Source organism: Eretmochelys imbricata, chromosome 1 (genome assembly GCF_965152235.1).
Source record: "Eretmochelys imbricata isolate rEreImb1 chromosome 1, rEreImb1.hap1, whole genome shotgun sequence".
In the NCBI taxonomy this organism is placed as follows: domain Eukaryota; kingdom Metazoa; phylum Chordata; order Testudines; family Cheloniidae; genus Eretmochelys; species Eretmochelys imbricata.
In genome coordinates this window covers 260,573,657-260,594,158 of record NC_135572.1, presented here as the reverse complement: position 1 = coordinate 260,594,158, position 20,502 = coordinate 260,573,657, and the positions used below count along the sequence as shown (strand labels likewise).

At 39.0% G+C, this 20,502-nt stretch overlaps 2 protein-coding genes across 10 annotated transcripts in view; one reads left to right on the top strand and one right to left on the bottom strand.

Moving 5' to 3' along the window:
• APPL2 (adaptor protein, phosphotyrosine interacting with PH domain and leucine zipper 2) overlaps positions 1-15,921 on the top strand; it is a 95,246-nt gene extending 79,325 nt beyond the window's left edge. The window contains exons 21-22 of one of the 2 annotated variants that reach the window (XM_077828787.1): positions 15,157-15,206; positions 15,317-15,921. In XM_077828787.1, coding sequence (XP_077684913.1) covers positions 15,157-15,206; positions 15,317-15,392 — 126 coding nt within the window. In that variant the 3' untranslated portion in view covers positions 15,393-15,921. The remainder of the gene's footprint in view (positions 1-15,156; positions 15,207-15,316) is intronic. The other variant, XM_077828795.1, reaches the window with a different exon arrangement.
• The window catches only part of WASHC4 (WASH complex subunit 4), a 62,359-nt gene that overhangs the window by 20,271 nt on the left and 21,586 nt on the right, over positions 1-20,502 (bottom strand). For all 8 annotated transcript variants that reach the window (XR_013347342.1, XR_013347345.1, XR_013347343.1 and 5 more), the window contains 15 exons: positions 19,680-19,800; positions 14,647-14,770; positions 14,406-14,533; positions 13,380-13,540; positions 12,042-12,168; positions 10,157-10,282; positions 9,524-9,631; positions 5,561-5,707; positions 5,309-5,388; positions 4,146-4,251; positions 3,446-3,562; positions 1,806-1,974; positions 1,134-1,288; positions 381-455; positions 183-287 (listed from right to left, as the gene is read on the bottom strand). Coding sequence is in view for 5 of the 8 variants with exons in the window: in XM_077828731.1 (XP_077684857.1) it covers positions 183-287; positions 381-455; positions 1,134-1,288; positions 1,806-1,974; positions 3,446-3,562; positions 4,146-4,251; positions 5,309-5,388; positions 5,561-5,707; positions 9,524-9,631; positions 10,157-10,282; positions 12,042-12,168; positions 13,380-13,540; positions 14,406-14,533; positions 14,647-14,770; positions 19,680-19,800 (1,849 nt within the window). In the remaining 3 variants the exon portion in view is untranslated. The remainder of the gene's footprint in view (positions 1-182; positions 288-380; positions 456-1,133; positions 1,289-1,805; positions 1,975-3,445; positions 3,563-4,145; positions 4,252-5,308; positions 5,389-5,560; positions 5,708-9,523; positions 9,632-10,156; positions 10,283-12,041; positions 12,169-13,379; positions 13,541-14,405; positions 14,534-14,646; positions 14,771-19,679; positions 19,801-20,502) is intronic.

The window sequence follows — 20,502 nt, the reverse complement described above, 5'->3', positions numbered from 1 at the left end:
TCATAAGAGACTTTTTAAGTTGACTGCTTGGTGTTTGAGGACTACTTTGTTATATTTAATTTAAAAAGCTATGTTCACGCAATATTAAAAACTGCACAGTTAAAAACTCAAGGGTCAGGAAATGCTGGAGTTCCAATGCTGTTCTGTACAGATTAAAAAGAAACAGTCCAGAAGATACTTACTGTTGTGTTCATGATTCCTGTGCCATGAGTTCGAATTGAATTAGCAATGTGCCGGATATTGATAGTGTTCAAATGCTTATTATTGCTAGTTCTCTCAATGAAGATCTGCAAAGAAAAGGTCATCATTTACCCATATCAAAACCACAGCTTACAAAAATCAGATATAAACTACCCATATAAGGACAGAATACACCTCACCTGATTATTGAGATTGTAGAGGTAGCGAGATACAAAAACATGAATATTTCTCATGATTTCCAAAACATCCAGACCCTGAAACAATATGGCAAAAATCCCAAATGGATTACAACAGCCTCTTGGGAGTCATTCAAATGTATTCAAAGTAACTGCTAATTGTGCAAATTAATTACCTGAAAGTCTTTTTGGAAGCAAATTAAAGTAATTAGTTATGTATGAAAATCACCACTTTTCAATTTTGTGAAAATATCTTTTCAATTTGTTCTGGGCTACTTCAGGGTCTAGATTTATTTTATGGTTTTGTTTTGTTTTAAGTTTTATAGTCAGTGTCACATTAAAATTCAGGTTTTTTGCTTGTATCTTCTAACATTTTTGAATGTCAATGTTCTTTAGTCATCTCTAATAAGTTCAAAGCAAAAATGGAAAAATTGGACCATTTTCTCAGCTTCCAAATAAAAATGTAAAAGCCTCCATATTCAAGGTTCACAAATAGCTACTTTAAAAAAAAAATCATTTACTGTTAATTACACCATTTCACTGCTCAAAATGAAGAAGTACGGGTCTGGGAATCAGGAGTTTTACCTTAGTTATGCCACAGACTTGTTAGTCTTGGGTAAATCGTGTCGACCAAAATTTTAGAAAATGGCCTCTAATTTTGAGTTCCTCAGTTTCTGTACCTTGTTAAAGCCTTGAATAATTATCCAGGACTTCCAGAATAAAGTGGCACATACAATACTCACACATATTCCTTACCTGTTCTAAAGTCTGACTGGGAAGATGTGCTTCTGTCATAATTAAGCCATAGCGCTGCGTTGCTAAATTCCTCATTTCACTGTATGTGGCCCAGTCATGAAGAGCTACAGTTGTTAGGTTGTAGAAGGTCTTGTCTAGGTAGTGTGTTACATAAACTGGAAAAAAGAATAATAAAGTATGCACTAAACTATTAACTGCAGCTCTTAATTTACTGGGGAATAGCAAAGGAACAAAAAAGGAAAATCCATAAATTCTTGCACTGGCAATTAAAACTGGGCTCTCTCGAAGAAAAGACAGTGTAACAATAGCCTTAGTAGGGTCATCTGTGGGGACTGAACCCAGAACCTCTGGATCTAAAAGCCATGAGCCTCTACTACTTCAGCTGAAGGACCAAGCCTACTAGCTCAGAAGCAACAAACTCCTAAACCTCTATAAGTAAGCTAGCCACTAGAGGTGGGTAAAGAGCCACAACATTAGTAACTATGGATTATGCTTGCAATGCCACTTTTGTGTATCTAAGCTATTATTAGGGTGCAACTGCGATCACAGAAATCCGTAAAGGAAATAGTTAAGCAAAAAAGAAAATAAAGGAATACCAGAAGGATTATCAGAGAAACTATAGAGATGTGGAGAAGTGCTGAGAAAAAAAAAAGTATATTAAATGCAACCTACCTTTGATGTCAATGAACCGATTGAAAAATCGAATTGGATTCAGAGAGAAAAAGTGGGCCAGATCCTTCATCCCAACTCTGTAAGGATTTCTGTCATCGAGCTTTAAGTGTGTGTGCACAGAAAGGCGTAGATCCTTTTCTATTTCTTTACACAATTTGTCCAGCAAGTGCTATTCAAGGGAGTGACAAAAATGATGCTAAGAGTCCATTCAAAATCCTATTTTAATAGAGATGAAATTTGCCTACAGAGCAAGAAGGCTGATGACCCTAGTGACTGTGACTACACCTTAGAAATAGGTGAACCTGCAGCAGAAAGCCTTGTTTGAAAATTTCAGAGTACCAGGGACTGGAACTAGCACTAGCAAAAGAAGCCAAGTTGATGCCCTTGTAATCAAACTGAGGACTAAGGCCTGGTCTACACTGTGGGGGATCGATCTAAGATACACAACTTCAGCTACAAGAATAGCGTAGCTGAAGTCGACGTATCTTAGATCGACTTAGAATCACTTACTGCGTGTCCTCACGGCGCGGGATCGATGGCCGACGCTCCCCCGTCAACTCCGCTTCCGCCTCTCACCGTGGAGAAGTTCCGGAGTCGATGGCAGAGCGATCAGGGATCAATTTATCGCGTCTACACCAGACGTGATAAATCGATTCCCGATAGAACAAACACTACCCGCCGATCCGGCAGATAGTGTAGACGTGGCCTAATTCAGAAACTACATGGATAACTACTTGTTATTAGGGATAATATGAGATGTCCAACTTATAAATGAATAGTGTCAGTTCTAGGACACCCACTTACATTAACTAATCAGAAGTATTTAGAAAGTGAGGCTTCCACAATTTTTTGCACCGTGTGGTTCCTACCTAGATTTAAGCAGAGGCCCATCCATTCCCTGCAAACACACACACTCATTACTGCAACCATTCAAACTAATTTAAAAACCCATTTGGTGTCAACCAAATTCAAACCATGTTTGTTACAACAGCTCAGATGGGACCAACAATATGGGATGGACAGGGCGGTGGCAAGCCCCCAGTGCCTGTTTGCAATCCTAGGTTGAGCACCCCTGGTTTGTAAAATGAGTCTACAACAGATGTGATTTACTATGAAAGGTATGGTTCATTTCCAGTAAGACTTTGTACAGTTTAGCAAAACCTTCAATATATTATTTTGTCTGAGATTTTCTCTAGAATCCCAGAATAGATTACATTTGTTGTGGGACTGGAGAGAGAGGAAGAACGGTCCACTGGTTAAATCACCAGCTAACGACTTGGGAGATCTGGGTTCAATTCCCTGCTCTACCTGTGTGACCTTGAGCATGTTACCTAGCCTCTGTGTGTCAGCATCTGTAAAATGGGGGTAATAGCCCTTTTCTAACTCACAGGGATATCTAAGGATTAAAGATGGTGAGGTACTCAGATACTATGGTAACAAGGCCAGGTAAGAAAATGAGATTGAGAAAATGTTCATTTTTTACTCTTATCACCATACTTCACAGCAGTCTCAAAGACTTCTATAGAGGTTTTATATAAAATCCTAAATTTCAATCAATAAAAGCTGACTTTAATACACAATCCAAATAAACTGTCACCATTAGACCCCACTCACAGTAAACCCCGAACTTGTACAATTACCTCATTTAAAACTTCCATGATTTCTTTGTCATAGCACTCCAGAAGTATCTCATAGGACTCCAAGTGTCTTGAATGCATCATAGCAGGTACACAGTCCCGTAATGCACTAAACATGTACTAAAAAACCAGAAAGAAACTAATACGCAAACCATAAGACAAATATGTCAACAAACATCTCAAAATATTTAGCATGTAAAGGCTAAAATTCGCACAATTTAAAATCTCAAATCCAAAGAACAAGGATCACTTTCTAGTTGATTTTATTTCATATGAACAGTCACTACAATATTGTAAAACCTAAGTAACAGAGGGGTAGCCGTGTCAGTGTGTATCCACAAAAACAATGAGGAGTCCAGTCTTTAAGGTGCCACCGGACTCCTCACTGTTTTTGTAAAACCTAATATACTGTAGCTTTAAACTTTTTAAAAATCATCTAAGCGACTGGAAGACTGATATTCCATTTTGGTTTCAGTTATCCTAAAACAATGAAGGAAAGAATGTTAAGTAAGCCCATTTGAATTGGCTATCTGTTGCTACCGTCCCTGCGTGCCCCCCCCCCATTAGATTAACTAACAAGTATTCAGTTCTAGCCTTTTGCAAGCCCATTTCTTAAAATAGTGATTAAACATAAATTTGTCACAGTGCATCAGACAAGTGATTCATCAAGTTTAACATCCTGGACCAGTAGTTTTGTATTTACCTGCAATCTAGATGCATCAACTGCATTGTCATACACATCATCTAAATAAATTGGGAAGACTGCTCGATGCCAATACAAGAAGCAACAATCACACTGTGTTCGGACTCTAAAATGCAAGATTTAGTTATTAAACAAAACCCGAAGCAGCGCAAAAGACCATGTAAAGGACAGTGAACTGCATGTCAGCAAGACCATATTTTTGCAGTACTGCCCCCTTTTTTGTTTTTTACAATCACCTATGCCACAAGTTATTTCACAGCACTAATGCTCAAGATACACCTGTACATGGTATTTATTATTTTTCCACTGGCCTTCAAAAGAAAACATAAGCTCTTTGATAAATGGATACCCATTTTCACTTATATCTGTAAGCACCATATCAAGCTACTGAAATGCTGTTTCAAGGTATACCATACCTAACCTCTGTAATGATATCTTTATGCTTCCTACAGCAACATTATAGAAAAGGAATTATTCTGGTCTCTGGCTCAGTATTTTGTACACCAGTGACAAAATACTGAACCACATGCAGACTCTTCCTCACTGATGCTAGCAGTTGATACTGAACTTGAAAATGTTGACAGTTTATAAAGCATTAAGAAGGTATGCTGTCATGGTACAAATTCATTTACATTACTAGAGTTTACATGACATGCCCAAAGCATACGTGTAGGTCCACAGACCATCAAGGTTCTAGGAATAAAATGTGTGTATAATAGTGTTTGCACAAAATCATTACTAAACATTTCACAGCCAGTTACAATTTACACCAGCTTAGGAGGGAGGTTTTTATGTAAAATACAACATACTGCAGGAAGCCTAATCATTAATATGGAGGTATAAAAACCAAGGAGGCTACAGGCCCCAAAAGTGATGGTCCATGTCAAATCAAACAAAAACCATGGTGCACCACTCAACAAGACCTGCATTTCTGCAAGCTACTCCTCCTTATTAAAGATTATAAAGACTTCATTATAGAATTCTGTGGCCCATATTCTGGCCAATCCTGGTCTTCAATGTACATGAAAACAGTCAACTACACGTAGCTAAGTATAGAACACAGAACATCCTGCAAGATTTCATAAACTGCATCATGAAATCTCAACACACGAGCTGACACTGCTTTCTCCCCTCCCCCCATCCCATCCTTTTGTGCTGATTACCGCTCCTTAAGTTCGCTGATTAAGTCCAGTTTCTTCATAACTACTTGGAGGGGAAGCAGCTCTTCATCTTTAAATGTTTTCTGTTAAGAAAAAAAACAGCAGAGGAAAATGGGCAAAATCATTTATTACTTAACTGGAAAATAGCAATTACTGTACTTTAAAAGTCATCACAACAGTTGAGCGATAAAGCTGTTCATTACAGCTAACAAGGCAACACACACTAGTGAGGGTTTGAGTAATAGTTGCACTTACCAGCTGTGTGCCCACACTAAGTGCAAGGGAAACAATAAGGCGCCTCTGTTTTGTACTTGGCCCGTTGAGGGTATTCTCAGCCAATACCAGAGCAGAGAGCACATCCAGGCGCTGCTCACTGTATTTTTTGTCAGAAATTACTCTTTTCTTGATGGGAGAAACAAAAATAGCAGCTCAAATTTTATATTCATGGAAAAGTTATCAGAGACCAAAAGCAGCAGCCTATTCTTTTATTTGAAAATTTGGGCACTTGTCACACCGTTTCCAATAATATTCTATAAATTAGGCTTTTTGAACCAAGCTAAGTGAATCCAGAATACTTCGCCTACCAAATTTAATTAGATTCTCTATTGTAAATGCTGGTAAAGATACATAACTCAGCACTGGCATAAGACAGGTACACAGTAAACAGGCATTGTGGAAGCATGCACATAGCTTTGCATGTACACATCACTTCTGTTGTATACACCATCTCTACTGTTCCTGTAGGAGTGCTTTCTTTCAGTAGGAAGAAATCCAGCAGTGCCCAACTTTATGGGCTGAATAACCACAAATCTATAAGTGCACACATGAAGAAGGTCCCCAAGACAACCAGCACTTGTCTATCACATTGTGCAAGCGGAAAAACATAGCAAGGACCAACTGCCAAAGTGAGCTCCCAGTTCTGCTCCCACTGCAGCATGTGGAATTTTTTGCAACGGACTTCAGTGGGAATGTGATCAGTGACTGGCTAGACTCATATTTAGGAGTATGGACTTGATTCAAAAGAGGTATGACTCTCTTCAAGATTTGGTGCAATAGGAGAGAATTCCTTCTCTGATTATAAGAATATACACTCATCTTGAAACTCTTCCCCTTCAGTGCTGTCACATGTTCCAGGTACATGCAGCAAAACAACTGCTGTGCTGCAGAATAGACTATGTACACCCTAATGCTGCATTAATTTGGAAAAACAGATTAGCAGGTACCACAGAGGGCCTGCAGTAAGTGACTTTATGCTGTTTACTGATATTAGCCTTTTGTTTACTTTTTAAGAAGGGGATTAATTAAACATCAGTCTATTCATACAATGGGTTGGGGGGTGTAAATCTCTTATTCCTGGTATCTGTTTGACATACAAATCTTTTAGTGCGCTTGGATCATATTGCTATTTTTAAAGCTTGGAATTTATTTAAAGCTGTAAAAAAACTATAGAACAATTATCTGAACCATATGGGTATTGCCCATTTTTTAAAGCATGTGTAGTTTTCATAGCAGCTTTATTGTTTCAGACAGGTTTCCTGGTTCTCTGTTCAACAGTATACCCTTGAAATGTGTTAGATCTGTCTAGTAAACTACAACAAACATTTTGTTTATACTAAAAATGTGATGGAGGAGATGTGCTAGATTATAGCTAAATTTATGTTACATATATTAAGTAAGAATCTGAAAAATATGCATATCTACTGTTTAAATATGTAATGTGTTAAACACTGAGCAGAATTATGCGCACAAGAGAAATGGAAGAAATGGAAAATCCAATAGCACCATTTACATCATGCATGTATCTTCCTTTGGAGTTCAGCTGCAAGAGAACATATATACTAGCATTTCACATCAGGAGAGCTAAGCTGAAACCCCATTTTCCCCTTTGCCCACATAACGTAATTCAGAAATCCAAGGACAGCAAGTGTTCCAAGTGAGGTGCATTGGTCCCACTTCTGGGGAAGCTTGCACAGCACCTGTGTACATTTTATATCAGACAACTGGCACTTCCATAAGCATTAAATTTACCCTACCCTTTCCTTTTAAAGAATTTGAACATTATATAGTAATCATTGAAAGTACTGTATATGTGAGGCCCTAAAACTGTAACAGCCTGCATGCTTATACACACCATCACAAATCACTTTAATAAAATAACAGTAAAGCAATAAAGTAACAAAGAACAAGCAGGCCAAATGAAAGAACAGCACCCATCTGTGGAGTCACAGGTAGGGCTGTCGATTAATTGCAGTTAACTCATGCGATTAACTCAAAAAAATTAATCACGATTAAAAAAATTAATTGTGATTAATCAGTTTTAATCGTACTGTTAAACAACAGAATACTGTACCAATTGAAATATATTAAATATTTTGGATGTTTTTCTACATTTTCATATATACTGTATTCTGTGTTATAATTGAAATCAAAGTGTACATTATTTTATTACAAATATTTGCACTACACAAACGGCAAACAAAAGAAATAGTATTTTTCAATTCACCTCATACAAGTAGTGTAGTACAATCTCTTTGTCATGAAAGTGCAACTTACAAATGTAGATTTTTTTTTGTTACATAACTGCACTCAAAAACAAAACAATGTAAAGCTTCAGAGCCTACAAGTCCACTCAGTCCTACTTCTTGTTCAGCCAATCGCTAAGACAAACAAGTTTGTTTACATTTATAGGAGATAATGCTGCTCTCTTCTTATTTACAATATCACCAGAAAGTGAGAATAGCTATTTGCATGGCACTTATGCAGCTGGTATTGCAAGGTATTTATGTGCCAGATATGCTAAACATTTGTATGCTCCTTCATGCTTTAGCCACCATTCCAGACAACATGCTTCCATGCTGATGACGCTTGTTAAAAAAATAATGAGTTAATTAAATTTGTGACTGAATTCTTTGGGGGGAGAATTGTATCTCTCCTGCTCTGTTTTACCCACATTCTGACATATATTTCATGTTATAGCACTGTCAGATGATTACCCAGCACATGCTGTTCATTTTAAGAACACTTTCACTGCAGATCTGACAAAACACAAAGAAGATACCAATGTGAAATTTTTAAAAATAGCTACAGCACTGGACCCAAGGTTTAAGAATCTGAAGTGCCTTCCAAAATCTGAGATTGACGAGGTATGGAGCATGCTTTCAGAAATCTTAAAAGAGCAACACTCCAAAGTGGAAACTACAGAACCTGAACCACCAAAAAAGAAAATCAACCTTCTGCTGGTGGCGGCATCTGACTCAGATAATGAAAATGAACATGAGTCGGTCCGCACTACTTTGGATTGTTATCGAGCAGAATCCGTCATCAGTATGGAAGCATGTCCCATGGAATGGTGGTTGAAGCATGAAGGGACATATGAATCTTTAGCGCACCAGGCACGTGAATATCTTGCAATGCCAGCTAGAACAGTGCCATGAGAATGCCTGTTCTCACTTTCAGGTGACATTATAAACAAGGAGCGGGCAGCATTACCTCCTGCAAATGTAAACAAACTGGACTGGCTGAACAAAAAGTAGGACTGAATGGACTTGCAGGCTCTAAAATCTTACATTGTTTTGTTTTTGAATGCAGTTTTTTGTACGTAATTCTACATTTGTAAGTTCAACTTTCATGATAAAGAGATTGCACTACAGTACTTGTATTAGGTGAATTGAAAAGTACTATTTCTTTTGGGAGGGTTTTACAGTGCAAATACTTGTAATCAAAAATAAATAAAAAGTGAGCACTGTACACTTTGTATTGTGTGTTGTAATTGAAATCAATACATTTGAAAACGTCAAAAACATCCAAAAATCTTTAAATAAATGGTATTCTATTATTGTTTAACAGTGCACTTTATTGTGCGCTTAATCACATTTAATTTTTTTAATTGCTTGACAGCCCTAGTCACAGGAAAAGATCAGAACAAGGCCAAGACATGAGGAGCAAGTGGATACAAGAATGGAGCGAGAGTGTGTGCCACTGGGGGAAGAAAGAGGAGCGACATAACAGGAATATCATCTTTGTTGCATGTCAGTACAGTGACTAGAACAATGGGGCCCTGATTCTTGGTTAGGGTTCTTAAGTGCTATAATAAAAACAGCAGCAACAGAAATTGTAATGGACAGGGTGGAGCGAGACCACAGACAGTTTCAAATCAGACAAAAAATTTTGATTTTGAATGAGAGGTTAAATGAAACTACTGAAACTTGGATTACATACCTTGGCTATAGAAATAGAGTTAAGAGCCTGATGCTGGAGATGCTGAGTTATGTGTGTCACAGAATCTGCCACAACCATACTTCTTCTATAAAATGTATGTTCTATTGCCTGCAGTCAGTTCCAAAACACAGTGGTTCATATTAATTATAAAGTGGCAATTTAAGTAATTTCTTTCTATACTAACCACACTGTCCACCTGGCAATATAGGATTTCCCTTCACCACCCTTGTATTTTAGATTAAGTAGAGATGATGAACACCCAACACTTTTGCAAAAAATCAGACCACTTATTAAGACATCCATATATGGTTTTCAGACCCTAACTTGAGGTAACCATTTCTCTTTTAAAATCTTAGCCCTACGTGTTCTCTATTTCAGCTCAACTTTAGAAAGATACTCTTCAAAACAGTGAACATCTTTCCCTGCAAAAAAATAGGATTGAGATAAAAAGCAAACTGTGGAAGGTGTTTAGAAATTACATAAATATACCTTCCCTTTCTCTCCTCCATCCCATCCAACCTTTAAGTAGAAGTCACTTTGAAGTATTCTGTCACTCAGTTCTTTGCATGTGGTGTCTCACAGCAGCTCTATGATAATGCTTAGATGAAATCATAATGCAATCCTATAACCTACCTTGAGAAGTTCCACAAGTCTGCATAATGCTTTCACTGAGGTTTTGGTCATAGGTTTTTGCATTGACATGTAGAGATTCATTGTGGTTTTAATGATGGTGCTAAGGCTGTAAGCATAAAGAAAACCCTAGAAACAAATTGGGGGAAAAAAATAATCTCCACAGTAATGTCAGACAAGTAAATATTCTCAATTTTTTTTATTACCATGCAGAACATAAATTCCTGCCTTTTCACTAGCCCCTCCAGAGCATAAGCAGCTCTCTTATGGACAGTCCAAGCTTGTATAGTCACATGACACTGGAAGTGAAGATCTGTCAGTTAGTTTGCAATTATGAAGCTGCAAAGGAATCAGCAAGTCATTAAGTCAGCTAACTATAGCTTTAGGAACAATCAGTACAATTAGATCACAAGCCAGTGAACCAAGCATTCAGACAGACTAATCACAGTTCGAGTTCACTATAACCGAACTAGGGTCACCAAATGTCCCAATATTAGAGGCTTTGTCTTATATATGCAACTATACCGCCCTGCCACCCCTACCCCAAAAAAAAAGCATACCAATTTTTCACACTTGCTATCTCCTCACCCTAAACCCAACCAAGCGGCATCAAGGTGGAGAAATTGGACTAGGATGAGCAAAAACAGTTGCATAGTCCCCAAGAGATAAGTGAAATCAGTAAGATACATGAAGTCATTGTAAACCTCTACAAATTCTTTAAAAATCCATATTTTAAAATAAAAAACAAAGGAATGGAAAACTGAAAAAAACCCAAAGAATATCACTAACATAGGCGTTAAAATGTGCAAACTCTTTCAATCAATTTAGGCTACATCCAGAAAGTCCAGAAGAGCATCCAAGTATTCAAAACACAACTTTCAAATGGAATACAGCAAAAACTTGGAGAAATATAGCAAGTTAAAGGTGAAACTTTCAATTTGGTATAGAGAAAACTAGCACAGCATATTAAAAGTAACTACTCCAAATGAGAAGAATAGATTCTCCCATTGGGATATCTTCAGATCCTTAATTCTTTATTTATTCTCATTTTAAGGAGAGTTTAAGTATAAAAAAAAAAACTTTTCATGTATACTGTGAGCTCAGAAGGAAAAAATTGATACTGAAACCTGGAACTATCAGTATCCATCAACAAAGGCAGAAGTGAGGACAGAGCTGTGACAAATTAATGGGGAAGACACTAGTGTTGTGTCTATTGTACATTCTCTATTAAACTTGAATTTATTTTTGATCAATGTTTTGTCAGGAAGCGGCATACAAAATGTGAAAAAAATAAATGCAGAAATCATGTATACATACAGCAAAACTATGCACTCTTACCAGAAAAGAAAATTAATTGCATCAGATGCTAAAGAGAGAATCCCAAAGCACTGTCGTTGAGTGCAACACAATTAGGCAATAGCCTGGAACTTGTTGCCAGAAATAAGAATATGATAAATACAACTAAATTTGACCCTCATCCCTGCCCCAATGTAAGCATCTCAGCATTGACAGTATACTCGAGAAAGACTACATGGGAAATGGGAACTACCTTGGGAAATCACTGAAGCTTCATTGGAAAGATTCCAGCTTCAGCCCATGAAGATTCACTCAGACATACTACTTTTTTCACTTCCCAGAAAGCCCCATTTCTATCATTCTATTCTATACCATTCTAGTTCTATTAAGAACTAGACTGGACAACACATTTGAGAACATATTGCAGGGAAAAACCCTGCATTTGCAAGGGAACGCCAAGACGACCACATAACTTCTACGATTCGTTTTCAATACTCACTAGCTTCCTTCTAATCACCCAGTTCCTCATGCAAAAAGCAGCACAAATACACTACATATAATTCAACTAGCAGCATAGTGAAAAATAACCCACCTGTATAAAGACATTACATCTGTTAGAAAGGTCTTCTGCAAACTTATCCATCCGCTGTTCCTTAGACAAGATAGATTCCATTTTTGTCATCCATGAGCTCACAAAGACATAATATGACTGCATCTCTCTGGAGAAAGAAAAAAAGGTTACTCACTTCTGTAAGTGAGAGACACAAGCTTCTGAGCTTAGACAGAGCTCTTCTTCAGGTCTGGGAAACGTACGCAGTGCATCACAACTGAGTGGACACTCTGCATACGTTTCCCAGTCCTGATGAAGAGCTCTGTGTAAGCTCAAAAGCTTGACTCTCTCACCAACAGCAGTGGGTCCAATAAAAAAAAAATATTACTTTCCCTATTCACTTTCTCCATGCCATTCATAATTTTATAGACCTCTATCATATTCCCATTTAATTATCTCTTTTCTAAACTGAACAGTCCCAGTCTTTTTAATCACTCCTCCTCATCTGGAAGCTGTTTCAGCCCTAATCATTTTTGTTGCCCTTCTCTGTACCATTCCCAATATTAATATATCTTTTTTGAGATGGAGTGACCAGAACTGCACACAGTATTAAAGGTGTGAATGCACCATGGATTTATACAGTGGCATTATATTTTCTAATTCCTTTCCTAATAGCTCCTAAAATTCTGTTAACTTTTTTTTGACTGGTGCTTACCACTGAACAGATATTTTCAGAGAAGTATCCATAGTGACTCCAAGATCTTTCTTGCAAGGTAACAACGAATTTGGAGCCCATCATTTTGTATGTATCGTTGGGATTAATTTTTCCAAAGTGCATTACATTTTGCATTTATCAACACTGAATTTCATCTGCCATTTTGTTGCCCAGTCACCCAGTTTTGTGAGATCCCTTTGTATCTCTTCACAGACAGCTTTGGACTTAACTATCGAGTCATTTTGTATTGTCTGAAAACTTTGACACCCCTTTGTTTACCCCCTTTTCCAGCTCTTTTCTGTTGTATAGCATTGGTCCCAGTACAGATACTTGGGGGACCCTGCTCTTTCATCTCTCTCCATTGGGAAAATTGATGTTTATTCCTATACTTTGTTTCCTATCTTTTAACCAGTTACGGATCCATGAGAGGACCTTCCCATCTATCCCATGACTGCCTACTTTGCTTAAGAGTGTTTGGTGTGGGGCCTTGTAAAAGGCTTTCTGAAAGTTGAAATCCTCAAAGAATTCTAACAGACTGAGGCATGATTTCCTTTTGCAAAAGCCATGTTGACTTTTCCCCAATATATCATGTTCATCTTGTTCTTCTAAGTTTGTTAATGATAATAAGTAGTATCTCAAAAGGTGCAGTCCTTTATAAAACCTACTTGGTAAGTAACTGAGCTTTCTGTTGTAGAAAACTCTCCCTTTGAGTTTTAATCGCATGATGGCTTCTCCTATCCAGAAGTTTGGCAGCAGCTGGCATTTTCTGGATCAGAAAGTTATCAGCAAACCAAATAATATTAGCAGTTAATGTGATGGCGGGCACCTAGAGCACCAAAAGAGGAGAAAAAATTAAAATCAAACAAATGGGTAGCAATTCCTAATAATTAGGATTGACATGAAATTAATTCCAGTCACAAAAATCTAAAAAAAAAAAAAAGAAATCATTATACCACTCCTCACAAGCTCAGAACTTTTTTACTTGAACTATTCGTTATACTTCAGAAAGAGTGCAAAACTTTAACAGTATTAATCAACTATTCTTTGTATGCAGCACAAGTGCTATGCATTTAAAAAAAAAAGTTCCTGCCCTGAAAAGCATATATTTACATCAATATGCAGAATTATTATTATAAATGTTTCTCTGGTGTGTTAGGCCACACACTGCTCATATGTTCATGTATTTTGAATGAGCTACAATATATTCTACTGTAGTCAAGATTTTCCACTTTGCACGAATGCCATGAAATCTTACGGCCAAAGCGTTAAGGTACAAAGTCTTTCCTCAATCCCCCAATATACTAGAAAAAATACACAAACAGAAACCACAATAAAAAAATATTTTTTCTCCTCAAGAACATTAACTATCTTTAATAAAATCAAAACATTTCACTTCTGTAACTTAGCCAAGCTTGTAACCCAATCTAAAACCATCAAGAGAGTAAATAAGTCAACTTATCCAAAAATAAGCTTTTAAAAAGTTAGAATAATATTAAAGCTGACACATCTAATACTGATAGCAAAGAAATGGAGATGAGGTAGACACAACCCCCTTTTGTACTCAGAATAATCATGTTTTACTTCTGAAAAACCTAACCATACTGCATTTTAATAAAAACTAAAATATAACTAATTTCATTTTGCTTTTAATATATTTTTAAAATTATTAAAGGAAACAGCAAAATCTTCACCTTTTTGCCAATGTCCAGTAACGATTTGTAAAATTTCTTGTCTACTGTCCGAAAAATCTGAAAATGCAGTACAAAGAGACCACAAATTCCTACGTACTTATCTCTCTGGTCAATTTCTGAGGGTTCACCTTGTATAAATACATACAGAAGAAAATATTTTTGAGATCTGTTTCTAGACAAACAATATAAAAACTTTTACAAACAATGAAGTCCGCATGAAAAAAAGCGCATCTTGAATTACCAAGTTTAGCTTCAACATTTGCAAAAATTGTGCGAATACTATGTGCAAACTCTTCAGCAAAAGTGCTATTCTTCGAGACAGCCACTCCTCCATTGAGAGTGTCAAACTGTTGTTCTATACAGGCCTGAAAGAAAACAAGACTCATTTACAATGCTAGTTCCATGAAGTTTGGGCATTCAGTGAATATTGTTATTACAAATAGGTTGTCTCATAGCATGAATCTGGAAAGTCACAGTTTCAATTTAAAACACAGCTGAAGTCAATGTTCAGATGTGTTTTGTCTGGTTTATTACACTGAATGAATTTTAGTAATGGGGGAAAGGGATTTTATTTTTTTATTTTTTTTTATTTTTTAGCAAGAATGTGGGTTTTATGTTTTGTAATTGATTCGTTTTGCTTATGTAAGGCACTCAGACAACTCAGTTGTGGGAGATTATATGCATTTCCAGAATAAAATACATTACTAAAAAGCTCTTGGCTGATCAAGGGTATTGCCTCATTTGTTTTTAGGATGTGAATCATGAAGCTGAGATGTTCAACAACAGGACACACATGATATGGTAACCTTAGCAAGGAAAGAGGAACAGTATGTTGGTGGATATATTGGAAAATATTTAATAATTTATAATTTTGTTTTAATATATTCTTCACGTTCTTTGTTCCGGTCAAGGAGGAAAAAAAACTGTCTTGCTTGCATACTGGACAAATTCCTATTGAGCCATCCATACAATGAAGTCTTTGTGTAAATGTGACATCGGAGAGAATTAAAATGGAAAATTCTTCTTATGTAGCTGGCAATCCGATTCCATAAAGTAAGAAGCATTTCTCGCTGAATAAACTGAACTGTTTGACAATAAAGTGTACTTACAATTGGCATTTAGGAGGTTATTTCTAGGAGCAGGGGACTGACATTAATTAGGATATAACAATTAGAAAAGACCTAAGTGTAACATAATGTGAAATGTCTATCTTGTTTTAATGCTTGTTTAACATATCAAAAAAAAGTTTACAATTTCAAATTTAAGTATTAAGGGCCAAATCCTCAGCTGGTGTATTTCAGCATAGTTCCACTGAGACAATGCAGCTACACTGATTCCCACCATCTGAACCCCTTTAATTTCCATATTTAAAGTTTAAGAAAGATTTTACTTAAAACAAAGATCTCCACACAGTTTTAGGTCAAGATATCCAAGACTGTTAAGTTTGTAAAAGAACAACACAGAATTTTTGGCTTGAAAAACTATTCGTGCCTGTAGAATCCAATTTATTTCTTACATAATTCTTACATAATGACCATGAGTTGGTTGAGTTCAGGATCCTGACGCAGGGAAGAAAGGTAAGCAGCAGGATACGGACCCTGGACTTCAGGAAAGCAGACTTCGACTCCCTCAGGGAACGGATGGCCAGGATCCCCTGGGGGACTAACTTGAAGGGGAAAGGAGTCCAGGAGAGCTGGCTGTATTTCAAGGAATCCCTGTTGAGGTTACAGGGACAAACCATCCCGATGAGTCGGAAGAATAGTAAATATGGCAGGCGACCGGCTTGGCTTAACGGTGAAATCCTAGCGGATCTTAAACATAAAAAAGAAGCTTACAAGAAGTGGAAGGTTGGACATATGACCAGGGAAGAGTATAAAAATATTGCTCGGGCATGTAGGAATGAAATCAGGAGGGCCAAATCGCACCTGGAGCTGCAGCTAGCGAGAGATGTCAAGAGTAACAAGAAGGGTTTCTTCAGGTATGTTGGCAACAAGAAGAAAGCCAAGGAAAGTGTGGGCCCCTTACTGAATGAGGGAGGCAACCTAGTGACAGAGGATGTGGAAAAAGCTAATGTACTCAATGCTTTTTTTGCCTCTGTTTTCACTAACAAGGTCAGCTCCCAGACTGCCACGCTGGGCATCACAAAATGGGGAAGAGATGGCCAGCCCTCTGTGGAGATAGAGGTGGTTAGGGACTATTTAGAAAAGCTGGACGTGCACAAGTCCATGGGGCCGGACGAGTTGCATCCGAGAGTGCTGAAGGAATTGGCGGCTGTGATTGCAGAGCCATTGGCCATTATCTTTGAAAACTCGTGGCGAACCGGGGAAGTCCCGGATGACTGGAAAAAGGCTAATGTAGTGCCAATCTTTAAAAAAGGGAAGAAGGAGGATCCTGGGAACTACAGGCCAGTCAGCCTCACCTCAGTCCCTGGAAAAATCATGGAGCAGGTCCTCAAAGAATCAATCTTGAAGTACTTGCATGAGAGGAAAGTGATCAGGAACAGCCAGCATGGATTCACCAAGGGAAGGTCATGCCTGACTAATCTAATCGCCTTTTATCATGAGATTACTGGTTCTGTGGATGAAGGGAAAGCAGTGGATGTATTGTTTCTTGACTTTAGCAAAGCTTTTGACACGGTCTCCCACAGTATTCTTGTCAGCAAGTTAAGGAAGTATGGGCTGGATGAATGCACTATAGGGTGGGTAGAAAGCTGGCTAGATTGTCGGGCTCAACGGGTAGTGATCAATGGCTCCATGTCTAGTTGGCAGCCGGTGTCAAGTGGAGTGCCCCAGGGGTCTGTCCTGGGGCCGGTTTTGTTCAATATCTTCATAAATGATCTGGAGGATGGTGTGGATTCCACTCTCAGCAAATTTGCGGACGATACTAAACTGGGAGGAGTGGTAGATACGCTGGAGGGGAGGGATAGGATACAGAAGGACCTAGACAAATTGGAGGATTGGGCCAAAAGAAATCTGATGAGGTTCAATAAGGATAAGTGCAGGGTCCTGCACTTAGGACAGAAGAATCCAATGCACCGCTACAGACTAGGGACCGAATGGCTAGGCAGCAGTTCTGCGGAAAAGGACCTAGGGGTGACAGTGGACGAGAAGCTGGATATGAGTCAGCAGTGTGCCCTTGTTGCCAAGAAGGCCAATGGCATTTTGGGATGTATAAGTAGGGGCATAGCGAGCAGATCGAGGGACGTGATCGTCCCCCTCTATTCGACATTGGTGAGGCCTCATCTGGAGTACTGTGTCCAGTTTTGGGCCCCACACTACAAGAAGGATGTGGATAAATTGGAGAGAGTCCAGCGAAGGGCAACAAAAATGATTAGGGGTCTAGAACACATGACTTATGAGGAGAGGCTGAGGGAGCTGGGATTGTTTAGCCTGCAGAAGAGAAGAATGAGGGGGGATTTGATAGCTGCTTTCAACTACCTGAAAGGGGGTTCCAAAGAGGATGGCTCTAGACTGTTCTCAATGGTAGCAGATGACAGAACGAGGAGTAATGGCCTCAAGTTGCAGTGGGGGAGGTTTAGATTGGATATTAGGAAAAACTTTTTCACTAAGAGGGTGGTGAAACACTGGAATGCGTTGCCTAGGGAGGTGGTGGAATCTCCTTCCTTGGAAGTTTTTAAGGTCAGGCTTGACAAAGCCCTGGCTGGGATGATTTAACTGGGAATTGGTCCTGCTTCGAGCAGGGGGTTGGACTAGATGACCTTCAGGGGTCCCTTCCAACCCTGATATTCTATGATTCTATGATAATTTGCCATCGCTACATGCCATCCACCTGCATCAGTGGGGACAGTCCCAGCAGCAAGGAAAGGAGACACTCGCCAAGGGACAATAGGTAGCTCCTCCCCTGGTAGCCTCAGGCACCCATTGACCAGCCGGGCAAGAGGTATTCTGATTGGTCAGCATTCCCCAGCTCCCAGGATTTAGCCCAGTGTAGGGGCCACGTGGAACCTGTTTCAGCTCCGTTCCAGCAGCCCACCCTACCCACCCATAAGAGGAACAGGAACTCAGCCTGATAGATGCTGCAGATCTAGCCAATTGCCTGTTTAGGGGGTAAGGAAGGAACTTTTCTCCCATGGGCCAATTGGTGGAGGACCAGGGAGTTTTGTGCCTGGCTCACAGCACCTCTAAGCCACAGTTGGTTAAGTATGAACATGCAGGGTACCTAACTGAGGTACTGGGTGGTGCTGTTTACTTGTTGAAACTTGCAGCTGGTTTCCAGGACAGTTGAGAGAATGCAATGAATGGTTCCCAGAGGTAACAGACCTGGGATTTTGGTGATGGGCCTTATGCTCATGTGATAAGTGGAGACCTTGTGGTCTTCATGGTCCCCATCCTGCTGCACCTGAAAGGGGGAGGGTGCTTGGACTCAGAGAGCAGAATCCTGGGATTGAATAGTAGACTGAAGAGTAGTCTTCAGTAGACTGAAGAGTGCTACCCAGCATTATAGGTTATATGGTAAGAAGCCCTGTAACCCCCCCACTGGAACCAATTAAATGCCTGGTATACGAGAGTGTGGGTGATGGGCAGGTAGCACCCATCACTTGTGTTAAAGCCTAATAAAAGTTGTGGCCTGCCATTTAATTCCAAGCCTGTGTCTGTTTTCATTTTTCTACTGTGTCCACATCAATGAAATTCTTGTTACAAACCTGATTACAGTACGGCATTTCTTACTCAGAAAAAACTCCCAGTGACTACAACAAAAGTGCAGGTCTGGGCTCATTATTGATTTGTGACTTTATAATTTACTATTCAGTGCGCCAACTAGCTTGATCAACACACAATTTTCCCTAGGCTCTGTCAATACCATAATCTGCCTAAAACGTCAGTATCACAAATGCAGTCACTTTTCAACAAGACTGCTACCAGCAGGCTTATAAACAATACGCATTCAAACTGTATTTTCAGGTTTTTTTCTCTGGCAAGAAATACTAGCTATGAACTTGCACATTTCTGGGCTGAACGAGAAAGGTACAATTACCTTTTAGCCACAAGTTATTTTGTCATATGCACAAGCATGATGATGATTAAGGGGTATGATGAGAAGCTGCAGTTAAAATTCAGGTTTTAGCAAATACTTTCAAAATCAGAAATATTGTAGCTGCAAGGAAAATATCTAAAGTTAAATCATATCCAAAGAAAATCAAAGCACTTACAGAAGATCAATATCCTATCATACAACATTTTAGAAATTAAGTCCCTAGGATACAGCTTCCCACAGTACTGTGGAATGTGTGTTAGATGATCTAAATTTATTTACCTGGAATATCATTCCATCGAGTAACTGGCCTTCCAGTTTTAACAACAACTTCTCAAATGGCTTCAGTTTATCCTCCTGAATCCCAAACTTTGAAGGGTTGTGATGGACAGATTTTAGTAGCCTTGAGAAAGAACATACATAATCCAATTAAAATAAAATAACACAGTTTGTATCGCATCTTATATTTGTTTCAAGGAGTCCTCCATTCTAAGGGTATGTCTACACTGCAGCTGGGAGAGTGCTTCCCAGCATAGGCAGACAGACATGAGCTAGCTCTTCTCAAGCTAGTGTGCTACAAATTGCAGTGTAGCCCAAGGTAGCTTGGGCTAGCCACCTGAGTTCGAACCTGCCTGAACTCCCTGAGTATATACTTGGGCAACTAGCCCAAGCTGCCACCCATGCTACCCCTGGTTGCACTGCTATTGTTAGCTCCATTAAAGCTAGCATGTCTGCCTACCCGCATTGGGAAGCACACTTCCAGCTGCAGTGTCGTTGTACCCTAAGAGTCTAGAGTCACTAGCACACAGATTGCAAACTGTGGGCTGTGACCCCAAATGGGGTCGTGCCATCAGCAGATGGGGTTCTGGGTCCAACAGGCCAGATTCAGCCTGCGAGACGATGCTGTTTACCCCTAAACGTGTCCAGACCTCCTCCACAAATGCTGCACCAGGAAGCTGCCCTTTTGTGTGGCCATTCTTATGATCTACAAAATGGCACTGTCTGCACAGAAGAACGGCCCTACTGGGTCAGACCAAAGGTCCATCTAGCCCAATATCCTGTCTGCCGACAGTGGCCAGTGCCAGATGCCCCAGAGGGAATGAAC